Source organism: Sinocyclocheilus anshuiensis, unplaced genomic scaffold (genome assembly GCF_001515605.1).
Source record: "Sinocyclocheilus anshuiensis isolate Anshui unplaced genomic scaffold, SAMN03320099.WGS_v1.1 scaffold1900, whole genome shotgun sequence".
In the NCBI taxonomy this organism is placed as follows: domain Eukaryota; kingdom Metazoa; phylum Chordata; class Actinopteri; order Cypriniformes; family Cyprinidae; genus Sinocyclocheilus; species Sinocyclocheilus anshuiensis.
This window is the reverse complement of record NW_015555826.1, coordinates 106,664-121,782: the sequence shown is the minus strand read 5'-3', so window position 1 is coordinate 121,782 and position 15,119 is coordinate 106,664. Positions and strand designations below refer to the sequence as shown.

The following is a 15,119-nucleotide window of genomic DNA, read 5'->3' as shown; positions in this document are numbered from 1 at the left end:
TACTCGTCGTCAGGCTACAGAAGAATACCATAATTCCTCCGTTCAGTTAGGCATAAGACATCGAGAGTTGCGCAGACCTAGAACAACCCAGCCACAACACATAAGTGCGAATAACATGAATTGCACGTCAAAATAACACATTGTCAATATTTTTTTGAGACCCCCCAAAATTTCACAAATCACGTTTTCAGGGGAGCCCATGTCTTATTAAGGGGAGCCGAGCTCCCCCTAGCTCCCCCGTAGTTTGCACCCTGCATATAAGGATTAATATAAATGTATCTATAAATAAATTGCCTGAAATAAATATACATACATACAAAACCTAAGATCTAAAGGTCTGACTGGCAGGTGTTTGTTTACTGTGTTTAATGTGTTGTTGAGATCCTGCCAAGGTTTAGTGTTACACGACCTGTATTTGAAATAAACAACGCTCTGAGAGGCCTCTCTGATTACTAACCATGGGCAGCAGACTATTTTGTCTACTGCACAGAACCAGACATCAGATGTAGTTGTTTACTTAAATGTTTTTACATTAATTCTTCTAAGAATAGGGTATTTGCCTGAGAGCTGTGTGGTAGCCCAGAGCAAAAATAAATAAATTAAGAGAGTTCAGGCTTGATGTTTATGGAAAATGTCAGACTATTTTGAGACTGATTTTATTTGATTTTTTAAAAATAGATCTGCTTTTCAAACAATGTATTTTTCCTTCTTGTGTGTAACTGTGTATTTCTAAAATAACACATTGTCAATATTTTTTGAGACCCCCCAAAATTTCACAAATCACGTTTTCAGGGGAGCCCATGTCTTTATGGAAAATGTCAGACTATTTTGAGACTGATTTTATTTGATTTTTTAAAAATAGATCTGCTTTTCAAACAATGTATTTTTCCTTCTTGTGTGTAACTGTGTATTTCTGGTAGTCCTGGGCGATAAAAAGGTATCAATATTTATCGACGGTACACCTTCTTCGATATTGATAGAAAAAAAATTCGATATAGTGCACGATATATGCATGTGCTATGAGTGACGCAGACAGCACACACAAGCACGAACACATGGGCGCTTCGGCTCTTTGGATTAAGCAATGCATAAATACATGATGCTGTTTTGTTCATAATTGTTTATGCAATTTACGAAATTATATTTGATTTTTATGAGTTAAGTTAGATGTAATGCACGTTTTTATAGAGTTACTTGCTAAATGCCCTGCATTATTTTGCTCATTGCGCCCTCCTGTGGCCTCGGGAGACAATTAGACCTATACAATAAAGACCTATTTATTTTGCATATAAAACATTAGAAATTAGATATTTGTTTAGTTTTTATTGTGTTTGATTGTTAAAACAAAAAAATATTTGTTGTTAGTCTCAATAAATTGTGTTCATTATAAATACAGTTATTAAATTAAAAAAAAATTTTCTATTGCTTTTTGTTTTAAAAAAAGGTTATAAAAATGTGAAAAATTATCGATACCGAACGATATGAAACATTATATCGTTGATACATTTTTTTAGCTATATCACCCAGCCCTAATTTCTGGTTAATATTTTCAGGCAATTCTCTTTTCAGTATGTGTGGTAATGTTAGCCTTAGTGTTCACAGGCCATCCAGAAACGTTTCCATTGTGTTGATGTTATTGAAAGGCTAGGCTACTGGCAGTGTTTGCTAACTGTCTAAGCACTTCATTATGTTCTCTGGAAACTGAAGTGGGGTCATGCGAGGCAGCAATTGATATGCAGATTTCAGTGGGCAGCAGCAGTTTCAGTCTAGCATCTATGTCCACAAAACCTGCTAGTGATCGATTTTTAGATCCTGTCAGAAAGCCCTAAGCTTTTCATTTTGAGCAGATCACTCTTGAAGTACTGATACTGACGTTTGAGAGGATCAACCCTCACATAAAAATACTGATCCTGAAGTAAGGGTATTTTTAATTATTAAAGGGGTTGTTTAATTAGGGGTTATTTATATGAATTATTTTTTTATTTAGCAAGTAAATTGTGTATTATAATGATTGATCATTTTCTTTAATTGTTAATAAATGAAAAACAACAAAATTGTCGCAATCTGAAAGTAGTCTGATCAATTAGAGATTGAGCCTATTTAATGTTAATAATTGCTTGCTAGTTTTTGTCAAATACATTTCCGGGTTACAGGCAGATGGAACACCAATTACCTTAATGTGTAAATAAGAGACCAATTCTATGATGCTTTTCTATTTCTATATTAACAGTGTATTTATTTATTTAAAATGTTTGCATTATTTATGCATTTTAAAACATTGCTCAAAAATAATACCACAAACAGTAGTTAGTACTGTAAAAGACACAATTTGTGTAGACTTTTCTCACAATTATTATATTTATTATTAAAATTCACTTTCTTTTCGGATCTCTTAATTTAACCTTCATTTAAAGGTGCAATACCAAAGATTTGGCTCTCTAGTGATGAGGTGTTACTCATGGATATCTTGCTACTTTACCTGTCAAGCTAAAAAAGCCAGCTCTTGATCTGTTTACACATGATGTTAAAACATGTTTTATTATGGGCTCATTCACTTTTCCTTTTTACTCTTCTCTGTAAAAGATTTCTTTGTTTTAACAATGAACGTTTCCACAGATGTTGCTTATTAGTTATGGTTACAAGCTGTCAGGGCTATTAACAAACTTCCCACCTGTTACGGAGTCAACAGCAATGACTGATACTTCAGCTCCTCCCAGTCGTTCATAATCACCCAAATACTGATGCACTCCACCTGTCAACATCAATCAAGCCCAGTATAAAGCCACCATCACATCCATTCCTCAGTGTCTGGTCTTGTTGTTCACATGTGTGCATCAACCTCCCTGGCTCCTTGCCTGATCTACTTACCTGTTCATCTTCAGTCGAGTGCTTAGCTCTCCGGGTCCATCACCACCTGCAAAGACACCAGTGTTATTATGCTGCTAAGTCTATGCTCTAAACTCTCCGAGAAATCCATACCTGTGATCATCGCTTTCTCCTCTGCTGAATCCTCATTTGATGAACTCTGTTGAACTGTACTTTGTACAGTGTTGTTCTCCTCTGTTTGCTGACAGAAGACCAGACTAGACAAAATATGCAAAGCAACACTGAACCAAGCAATGATCGGAACCCTGATCTGTTTGCTGAGCTCGTCCAATCCATTCGTCAGTCACTTCTCTTGCTCAACACCTCTTCAACTCAATCTTCATCCACCAGTCCCATGGCCCGTCCGGCGACATATTCCGGTGAGGCGGAGGAATGCAGTGGGTTCCTACTCCAGTGCTCCTTATTTTTTGAGATGCAACCTCAACTATTCCCCAGTGATCAGGCCGAGATCGCATACATCATCTCGCTCCTGTCTGGACGTGCTCTACAGTGGGCATGGTCTGTCTGGGATGCCCACATCCCGATTACCAACTCCCTCACAGTCTTTGTTGCTCACTTCAAGGAAGTTTTTGGCCAAAGCGCCAACAAACTATCAGTCAACGACCATCTCTTCCGGTTGTGTCAAGGCCAATCTTCCGTGAATGATTACACTCTCCAGTTCCACACTCTTGCAGCCACTAGTGGCTGGAACGAAGCAGCGCTCATCACCGCGTTCCGACAAGGGCTGAATGTTAACATCTGTCAACAAATGGCTATTTATGATGATGTTGTGGGGCTAGAGAACTTCATTCAGAGAGCAATACGCATCTCTCAACGCCTCACAGCATGCAATTTGGAAGTCCCTGTTGCATCTCCTCTGCCCACCTCACCTCCAGCACCAGAACCGATGCAGATTGATTCATACCATCTCACCCGTGTGGAGCGTCAATGGAGAGTTATTAAAGGATTATGCTTGTACTGCGGAGCAGCAGGACATCTGATGTCGCTTAGCCCAGTTCGTCCACCACACCCAGCAGTGAGTACCCTACAATTGCAACCTATGATTGCACCATTATCACTCACTACCGTGTGGGTAACCTCTGCTCACCAATCTCTTTCAGCTCGAGCCCTCCTTGACTCGGGATCCTCCGGGAACTTCATCTCACTGAATCTCTTACGACAATTAAACCTCAAGAGGAAAACCTGCTCTCAACCACTCAACATTCACACTATCCTGGGAAAACCGCTGGGCAGAGGCAAGATCCTATACTGCTCTCCTACCATCATGCTCCGCATCGGCTGTCTGCATAGAGAATCTATCTCCTTTCTGGTGCTGGACGGTTCTACTGCCGATATCATCCTGGGACGCCCTTGGCTGACTCAACATTCCCCTCAAGTCAAGTGGAACACTGGTGAGATCCTCCAATGGAGTGATGATTGTCTCCAAAACTGCATGTCTCCTGTTCAGAAGTTAACTACATCTCCATCCTCATCCAAGAATAGTGAAGTGACCATCTGTTCTACGACTGTGGAGAGTCCAGAAACTTCTGAGGCTCCTGAGATTCCACCTGACTACAGGACGTTCCAAGGTGTCTTCAAGCAGGCAGCAACAGAATTACCACCTCATCATCCATGGGACTGCGCAATTGATCTGCTGCCTGGAGCCATGCTACCCAAGGGTAGAGTATACCCACTGTCCATCCCGGAACAGAAGGCCATGGAGTGCTTTGAGGCTCTCAAACAGGAATTCGTCTGCCCTTCTACTTCACCAACAGCATCCAGTTTCTTTTTGGTCAGCAAGAAGGACGGAGGCCATGCTTGAGGCCATGCATCATCTACCATATCCTGAACTCACAAACTATCAAATATCGCTACCCACTTCCTCTGGTCCCAGCCGCCCTGGAACATCTTCTCCAAACTGGACCTGCGTAGCGCTTACGACCTCATTCGGTTACATGAGGTTACTATGAATACCAGGTAATGACGTATGGTCTCTCCAACTCACCCTCTGTCTTCCAAGGATTGATGAAGGAGGTGTTCCGGGAGTTCCATCGGTTCATCGTCGTATGCATTGATATCCTCATCTACTCCCGGAACCTGGCCAAACATCGCTACCATGTGAAGCAGGTCCTACTGAAATTGAGAGAACACCATCTGTACCTTAAACTGGAGAAGTGTGAGTTCCACCATGACACCATCCAATTTCTTGGTTACATCGACTATCAAGGCATTCACATGGACCAGAGGAAGGTACAAGCTGTCAAGGACTGGCCTCAACCTACCACCATCAAAACTCCAAAGTTTCCTGGGCTTTTCCAATTTCTACTGCCATTTCATCGCCAAATTCAGCCAGATCTGTGTACCTCTCACCTCACTGTTAAAGAATAAGCCCAAGTCTCCATCCTGGACTCCCAACGCCATCAATGCCTTCCAGCAACTCAAGGATGCCTTTTACACTGCTCCTACCCTAGTTCATCCAGATTCAAAACCCCCTTTCATCATCAAAGAGTATGCTTCAACAGTAGGGATGGGAGCGGTAATGTTACAATGTCACAGACAGCCTCCTACACTCCATGTGCCTTCTGTCTAGGAAGTTATCCCCGGCAGAGCAGAACTACGACTTCGGCAACAGGGAGTTTCTGGAAATCAAGCTTGCTCTAGAGGAGTGGCGACTCTGGCTGAAGGGAGCTAACCACCCGGTTGAAGTCATCATAATCTGAAATATCATAGAGATGCTAAAAGACTCAACCCTCGAAAGGCCTGCTGGGAACTTTTCTTCACCTGCTTTTATCGTTTTCACCATATTTGCTTTCTCCTATGCTGAAGCCTCATTTAATAAACTTCAATTTTGCTTGATTTTTATTTAATATACTGTAGTTCACCTTTAACCAATTTGAATTCTCACTAAAGACTAGCTGATTCTGAAGTTTTTCAATTTCAATTTGAACATGTCTGTAAATGGTAAATCTTAGTGGGTGAGTTACTTTATAAATAGTTCATCCATTTTCACTAATTTGACCTGTTCAGGTAGACTTGAGGGCCATTAACAAACATAAGCAGCCATTGACACAGTAATGAGTCAATCATAGTTCAGCAGAGGCACCTGCCTCGTCACATGATGTTTTACCTGTATTTTTGTCGTAATGCCCTTCTCATTCAAGGCATACTTAGCTTAATATGAACACAGTGAAACCAAGGGATGTCAATGAGGTGCTGCGTCCCTCTGATACTTTATCCACTGTTAGACTGTGACCCTGTTTACATGCACTTCAGAAAATTGCTTATTCCAGGGTTGTTGCAGAAAGCAGCATTCTGAAACATGTAAACACACATAAACCTTATTCCTTGGGCTGTTGAAGGGATTTAAGAGAAAGCAGTTTAAAACGCCTGTATGTTTCTACTGGAGAATGTAGCTTACATTTAAACACAAAAGTCACATTCTTGTAGATTTTTTTTTTTTTTAGAGTGTGTGTGTGTATTGAGAAGACAGGATATTATAGGAGAAGGGTTTTTGGAGGATGGGGAGAAACCTGCTTACTCAGCATGTTGCATGTATAAAAGGATTAATAGTGAACCTAACAGAGTGCATTTCTTTTTTCTTTTTTTTTTTTCTTTTTTTTTTTTGAGGATGCACTGCTTTCAGACCCTTTAATGATTGGATAGTAATACATTTTCAAGATGCAATGGACCCCACTTACAGCTATATTTAGTGTTGTCTATCACATTCAGATAACCTAAAACATATGTTAATAAGGTTTAAGTGGGTCCAATGTGTAATTCGGATCACAAACTTGCACTGCCAAGCAGTTTCGCTCCTCTGCAAACAGTGAGCTGTGAACATTTTCTGTTAGATTGTCAGACTTAAGCTTTTTGACAGCTGGTATCACAGCACTGAAGGAGCCATCATCTAGGGACTTGAGAGTAAGAAAATGAGAACTGAAGCTTTCAACTTTTATTTCTTGCGTTACTGTCTTTTTCACCTCCACATGGTTCCTTTATCATTTGTTAATTAGAATTTGGGTCACCCAGCATGCAAACAGAAACCTTTTGTGTAACCGCTATGCAGTACCGTTCTGTCATATTGTATTAGCCTGTTTACTGTTCGGATTCTCACAGTGACTTGGCATGAATTTATATAGCCAATTCACACTCAGCATAAATGTATGTGTGTAGTGAGAAAAGCCATAATTTTCAGGTGCTTTCGTGAGGTTAACAGGAACCTACATGGAGTCTTCACAACCTGCAGTGCTCCTCTTAACCTCCTGGTGACTGCAAGCACCAGCCACAATGACTGTTATCTGTCTTTGCCAGGCTGGGGTTTCCCACCGATTCTACCACAAGGTGCTCGGTTAATGTGTCAACATGATGTCTCCTGCCTCCCTCTGCCTCTTATCTATCCGCTTTGGAGTTTTTTATTATATCCCAAAATCTAGGATGTTTGAGAGTGTTGGAGAAAGTCATTTAACTTTTAACTTTTTTACTTTATTCTGTCATAATTTATAGGCCTTCATGTTGTTCCAAACCAGTTTTCATTTCTTTCTTCTGTGGAACACAAATGAAAATATTTGGAAAAATGTCTTATTTACTATATCAGTGTCTTAATGATATAGCTCTTATGTTAGGAGGAGTAAAAGATGATATAAATTTCTCTATCAGTAAAAATAATACTCCTAGTTATATTTCTGGATGTCTCCTATCAACTGAAATTAGAACAAAGTGTATAAAATAACACTATTCAGTGACACAGCTTTTACATTGCCACATTTAATTTCAAATGTACTAATTCTTGACCCCATTCAAATTATGAATGGGTTATATGCAGAAACATAGCAAAGAGCGCTCCCTTTATAATCAGTGAAGCTGATACCACTTCAATTCACTTGTGCAAGCTCACTGACTGAGTGAATACTGTAATCAATTTTTAAAAATCGGGCTACACTGCACAATGAATCTCTTATTTACATTGTGTTTATACTTAATACGATTTGATGAAACGATTTGCAAGCAAGCAGAGCTCATACCAATGTTGTCAACTATTTTCAATGGACAGTAGTTAAAGCCGCTAAATGTTGCTAGATGGCGTCATGCGCTAATTAGCATATACATGGCATCACTAGCCGCTTTTCCACTGTCGGGCCAGTGCGAGCTAGTGCTTTAAACGGGCCGGGCGGGGCTAATAGCCTCGGACCTGTAGCACCAAGGCCAAAATCACGCTGCGTTTCCACCGTCGGGCCAGAAGCTCCGCTGCGCTTCACTAAAACCCGCCCTTTACACGCCTCTCAGGAACAACGTCACGCAACCCCATCATTTCACCAACAAAGAGAAGTTATCAGAAAACTAATAAGAAATAAGTAACACAATCACAAAACGAACATGATAAAAGTTTGTTTGCATGCTTTGTTAAAGATTTAAATCCAAAAGTATTGATGTTTTACAATAAGTGATACATTGATCATAATGAATTAAGCTTCACTAAAACCCGCCCTTTACACACTTCTCAGGAACAACGTCACGCAACCCCATCATTTCACCAACAAAGAGAAGTTATCAGAAAACTAATAAGAAATAAGTCACTGGAACTAGCACGATCACAAAACGATCATGATAAAAGCAGCCATTTGTTTGCATGCTTTGTTAATTAAAGATTTAAATCCAAAAGCATCGATGTTTTACAATAATAAGTGATACTGATCATAATGAATTAATTGATCAGGATTGAAAATTAGTCACAGAAATAAAGCGGTATGAACATAGCCTACCTACTTATTCAGTCGAGTCTGTTTCTGTTTATTTGTAGTCACAGTATATACATCACATTTAGAAAAAATGATAATTTTGATACTTTTATTAAAAAAAAAACGAATAAAAAAACATTATTATATTTTTATGACATACACGGAGCTAAACTCTCGTGACGAGAATTATGACAGATAAAATATGTTACTAAATAAATACACGATTGTGATAGAGAATAAGAAGCTGACGTCTGATTTCTTCAAGCGGTCGTATTTACCATGTTTACTATGGTAGCCTAGGGTTAATGGCTAGCGTGCATAGTCTTTTGCATCACTTATAAATATTTCTGCCTTGTATGGTTATCATAATCCACATCGGTTCAAGTTATTTAAAACAATCGCTGCTGTCTGAAAGTGAGTTTTGAACTCCAATTATTTTAAAAGTCTTTAATGCTAGTGTTATAGCTGTTAACTTTATGAAAGGATCCGCAGCGCTGACGCTCTCCAGATGCGTAGAAACTCCGCCTTTGTTCATAACCAGTCCTCTAGCCCCAGCTGGCCCGCTTTGGCCCAAGGTTTTCATCGGGCCAAAAAACCCGGGCCGTTGGCCCCGAGGAAGCACCGTGGAAACGCGACTGGCCCTGGCACGCACTAGCACGCCCACTTTTGGCCCGACAGTGGAAACGTGGCTATTGCGTCACATTTGCAGTCTGCAGTGGAATCCACAATGAAGCTGTTCTCATTTACGTTTTTTTCTGAACAAATATGAAATAGTGACAGAAACATGACTGTACAGACTGTACATGTTAACCAGCTGTCACTTTTAAACTATTTAGAAGCTGCTGCTCTACACTTCTAAAATATCCTGATTTACAACCATGTCATCATGTGACAAAATCAGCATACACATAAGTTAAAGACAATGGCTGTACTGTGATTTTGGCTGTATTTACACATAAAATGATCATCCAGAGAGAACGTTAGAGAGAGTGGTGTGCCTGTACCAGGAAAGCAAAACGTTGACTCTCAGAAAGTAGCTATGGTTCAAAAAGTTGCTAAATTTGTCACTAGTTGTCTGAAAAGTCGCTTAAGCCAAAGTATACTGAGACAGTCCGCGCTCCATGCGTCTGATTGGCCATTGTGTTCACACGCACAACCAACACGTTTGACACTGTTCACAGAGCGCTGTCACACAAATACAGGAGCGTTTGAAAGCAGCTGTCTATGCTTGTGTGCATACAGTTCATGCTAATTATACTTAATATCAGTGCATGTGTCCACACTGCATATTTAATGCAACCTACATGCTGAGGTTCAATTATATATATTATATATATATATATATATATATATATATTAGGGCTGGGTTTTGACAATTTCACGATTCGATTCGAATCTCATTCACAAGCTTGCAATTCAATTCCATTCCCAATTCGATTCGATTCGATTCAATATCGATTATTTTGGATATATATCAGGTACACGTGCCAAATTTTCTCAAGGAAAAAAATCTCTTAACTAATGCTGTAAAATATACATGGGATTCAGTTGGTACTACATTACTATATTGAAGGTTAAAACTGACAGATCTTTTAGGCTATACAACTGCTTAAATTAAATAATGAGGTTTTTTATAATAAAAGTTACAATTACATAATATTTCTACTTCAAATCGTTTTTTTTAAATATAAACATTTAAATGGTGGCTGTCAAAAAAATATATAAATTAAACATTGAAGAACAGTAAAAGTTATAATATTATATGGTACATAGATTTAGCAAAATGCCCCTCTCTACAGTTTATTTTTCTAGCTGACTAACAAGATTGTGGTCTCCGAATATGTTTTTTTCTGAGGTAAATAACGTGACATTGTTTACAAGCCGTTATATTGCGTTATATATATACTACTTTGCGCGGCTGAAACACTGATTGAGCTAAAGAGTACAATTTAACAATCCGTATCCTGTCTTATGCAGAGTTTAGCTCCAACTTGCCTCAACACACCTGGTGGGAAGTTTTTAGTATGCCTAGTAAGAGCTTGATTAGCTGGTTCAGGTGTGTCTAATTGGGGTTGGAGCTAAACTCTGCAGGACACCGGCCCTCCAGGACCGAGTTTGGGCACCCCTGGGCTAGACTAATCGATTCTTGGGATTTAAGAATCGATATCGTTTCGTAAAAATGAGAATCGATTAAAATCGATATTTTTTTATCTATATTTTTTACCCAGCCCTAATACTTTTCACAACAGTGTTTTTGAGGCTCCTTAATCTCTGTTTAACTAATGGCTGAGAAGATGTCCTGGTAGCCCCAGTGTTTGCTTTGGGTGGTCCTTCTATAGCTAAGCTGTCTGTCAGAAGATTGCAGCTGAGCTTACTTATTCCTCTTGCTCTCTCTCTCTCCTGACACAATAAACTGACTTTGAAGCTACTGAAGCACATGGTCTCTAGAGTGGCCGTGCTGTAATTAGTAAACCAAACTGCAGAAGCAATCTGCTCGTTCCTTGCGAGATCCCATTTTCTCTTGCTGTTCTTCTGACTGAGTCAATGACTCATTTCACATAAACACCACCTCACACACTCTTTGCAATGTAATGTGCTCTCTGTCTCGGTATATTGTCAATAGGACGCAAGTTAACATACATGTTGGGAAAAGGTGCTGAGTTTATATATTTTTGGAGCAGCAGGGTGCATGTGCTCTGTTCAATTTGGAGTCTGGCTTGCTGGTTTAAAGCCAGAAAAGGGCTTTGATGTTGTTTTTGTCCCCTGTGGTCACAGATCTGTCCCTGACAGCTGTTTCGCTTGTTCGCAGCTCTCTGAGAGCTGAAACCGAGATGCTGCAGCCTTTATTTTGAGACTTTCACTGTAAGCAATATCGCTGTTGGTATTGATGTACCACCTTAATAAGAATTTGCCTGGAAACCTTACTACTGTAAATGCTGACAGAGATGGACACATGAGATGTAAACCTTCAAATCGTCAGTGTCGTCAGTATTATTTTGAAAACTGATCACAATGTTTAAGAAGATGTGATGCAGCTATGTCTGTAAGGTGTAGGTCCAGCATAAATTATGTAATGCTTGCACACATATATTATATGGACCAGTTATGTCACAATGAATCTGTGCGTATCATGTTCCAAGTTGTTTCTCCACAACAGCTAGAAAAAGCTTTAAAATATATGTTTTCCTAAAATGCACTAACAGCAGTGGAGGAATAAAGGGCTTTTATTTTTAGTGTAGATCCACTAAAAACTGCCATTTTCCCTTCATCCGTTTGTACAATACAGCATACATTTGTTACATTTTTGAGAAATTGCATTGCAATACTGGTGTGGATAGACCTTTAGAATAATTTTGTCAGTATGAAAACTAAAAGTGCAAAATGGATATTATATTTAATCCATACACTGTGAAAAAAACTCAAATAATCTGTTTTATTGTCATGTTTTACAACAAATCTCTATTTCAGTCTTTCTACTTAAAATTTCTTGGTTACTTTTTGTTCCTTTATAATAGTGAAATTTTCTAGCAATTTCTGAAGGAAAATTAAAAATAGTAAATCCTATACCATTTTTTTTCTGTGTACTTTCTCTATTGTTTTCTTAAGCATTTGATGGATTGCTTGACATTGGTATTTATTGTAATTATTTTAAATGTGTCTCCTGCAGAGTGTGGATACAGTGTGCTCGCTGTACCACTCCTTCCAGGACGGCTCTGGTCTGATGGAGGGCCAGGAGGAGCAAACAGGGCCAGAGGCCCCCATGCTCAGGCTCTGTCCACGTCATATGTCTGCCACAGAGAGACTACGCAAGGTCATCCAGGAATTAGTGAACACAGAGAAATCCTATGTAAAGGTGAGAACTGACTCTGTAATCCCCTATTAACATAGTTCAACAGAAAGAAATGAGCTCTCCCACGAGTACAGATCCATGCAGTCATCTGTACGGATACTCTGACTTGATTAAAACTCAACTATTTCACCTATTTATTCAGCTCTATGCTAATCTGGAAGTCACATCAGTTCAGTTCTAAACCTCAGTTTAATGAATGACCCATGAGGTGTAAATGGCTGTTTTAGCAGAACACGTTTGATAGATAGCTGGAAGAGTCTTCAGTGATTGACCTATTAATTAACTCCTCTAGCTGGTGAAAAGAAATGCCTCCTCTCTCATCTGTTTCCTGAATAATCCTGAGGCTTGCATATGATCGCTTATGTAGTGCCAGTTTTACCCTGCTGATGTTCGTGGTGGACCTTTAGATGGCATTAAAACTGTTATGGGAATGTGCTCCTCGTGGTTAATAGGCGTCAGCATGGGCGACATTTGACTCTTGAGTCGGGGGGGCAAGAAGAAAAAAAAATTATATATATATATATATTTCTGTCATAAATCGCATACCATTCATTGCTGAACTTTCTACTGTCCGTTACGGGAAATGAAATTAAATTACTGGTTGATATGCCCTGATCTCAATAAAGTTTACACACGCTTTTGGTCCGTGAATTAGATCTCGCTCGGGACGCGCGCTGTCGGTGGAGGTTTGGCCAGGACCGGTTCCAGAATTAAATCAACATATTTTATGTTCCGTTCATTGCCAATCACTGCTATTTCGAGAGTGAATACCGCATAAATATGTGGATGCCATTCCCGAAACTTTGCAGGGTGTAGCCTATGTGTCCGAAAAATGAAAGTTTCATACAAATTCTGAATGGATTATACCCTAGAAAGTGTATCACTAAAAAGCGTCACTCATCTTCGTTCATCACGATTTTACAAAGTTCCGTTATATGAAGCTCTCTAAACTGCAAACTGAATCTCTTATTTACATAGTGTCTGCACTTAGTCATGAGATGATTCACGAGCGTGCAAAACTGCACTTAAAAACTGTGGCGCTTTCAGCAGTGAGTGAATTCTGACAAAACGTTTCTGATTGGCCAAGAAATCAACAGATATGTCTGTGATTTTTTACATTGCTCAACGCTGCAAAAACACGTTGAGGGTATTTAGCGCTTGGCTAAGCGCTCCAATTGCAGCGGGGCCGAGATCAGGGATTTCATGACTAACAATTTTGGTGGGGGGGGGGGGGCCAATTGCCTGTGCCCTTAACCCCCCCCCAGTGTCGCCCATGGGCGTCAGGGAGGTGTCTGATTATTCCAGCGCTCTGTGATTTGTGGGAGGGGGGAACAGTGCCATCCCAGAGTCCTGTGCTGGAGCCATTTGTCTGTGATATGCTGCACTGGCAGACCGTTATAAATCAGCCTAATGAGAATATTCAGGTTGATGCACAAACAGTTCCCAAACTTGCACTATGTGCTGTGGCCATGGTATGGCATCAGTAGACTACTTGTGCATCAACCTGAATATTCTCTCAAACGGCTTTGGCTGTTTAGACCTATCTTCAACAGGAATTTCCCTGATTAATGGCTTCGCTTTACACCTTCACATTTATTTACAAAATAATTAGTGATGCACCGAAATTTCGGCAACCGAAAATATGAAAATGAATTTTGGAGAGGCAAAATCATTGAACCGAAACAGTGACGGTGACATTTCAGACTGCCGCCTTCTCTGATGGCGCATTCAGACTCTGTCAGTGTCTATTTCGTGCCCACAGGGTTAAGCTACAACAGGTAAAAATGACAGCTGTGTGGACACTAGCTGGACCAACAATATCGATTTCTTTTGATGAACAGGGATCTTTTAGTCTATGCTGTTCATGTGTGTTCAAGCAGCATGTGAACTGATCATCTCTTCCTCTTTATTGCTAATTAAAGCGTGAAATAAACATGAATGAACATCAGCAGGAAACCCTACAACTTTTTGAAATGTATCACGTCTGATGTAATCACTCAATCAGTGTTTGTACCATGGAAAGACATCAATAAAACAGCCTGTAAACAATGTCAATGTCAAAGGAAAGCCATACAATGTCCATATATTTTGTTAGTAATTATATCATTAAAAAGTTTACATAGAGACTGCCTTATGTGCAATTTAAAAGTTTATATGCAACTTTTTATTTGAGTGTTGATTATTAAATTATTGTGATTAATTGATTATTAAATAAACTTTATTTGGTTTCAGATTTTGGCTAAATTAAAGCTTATTTTCATTTTCGGTGTTTCAGTAAAAAAAAACAAAAACAATTCTGTGCATCACTAACAATTTGACTGTGTCTTAGGTAGGGTTTGGAGTCATTACACACTCAATTTAGAGAATCATAAAAGAGTTACAAAATTTCACAATGTCAAAACTTAATACTTGAAGGAGAAAGTAGGGGTGCAAAAAAATGTTATACACCTTTTACATGTAAATTGAAACAAGGTCACTTGTTTCATTTTTTTGCTCTGACTAGGCCATGCAAGGACATTCACCTTTTTCTCCTTCAACCACTGTATGCTCAGATTTGCTGTGTGCTTTGGGTCATTGTCATGTTGGAAGGTAAACCCCATCCATTTTTCCTTCTATCCTGACAAGTGCTCCAGTCCCTGCTGCAGAGAAACACCCCATAACAGGATATT

The 15,119-nt window shown here is 39.4% G+C and overlaps 1 protein-coding gene across 1 annotated transcript in view; it reads left to right on the top strand.

Moving 5' to 3' along the window:
* LOC107675316 (T-lymphoma invasion and metastasis-inducing protein 2-like) overlaps positions 1-15,119 on the top strand; it is an 87,627-nt gene that overhangs the window by 65,169 nt on the left and 7,339 nt on the right. Inside the window, 1 exon segment of the mRNA XM_016469618.1 lies at positions 12,268-12,453. Within this exon segment, the coding sequence (XP_016325104.1) occupies positions 12,268-12,453 (186 nt within the window).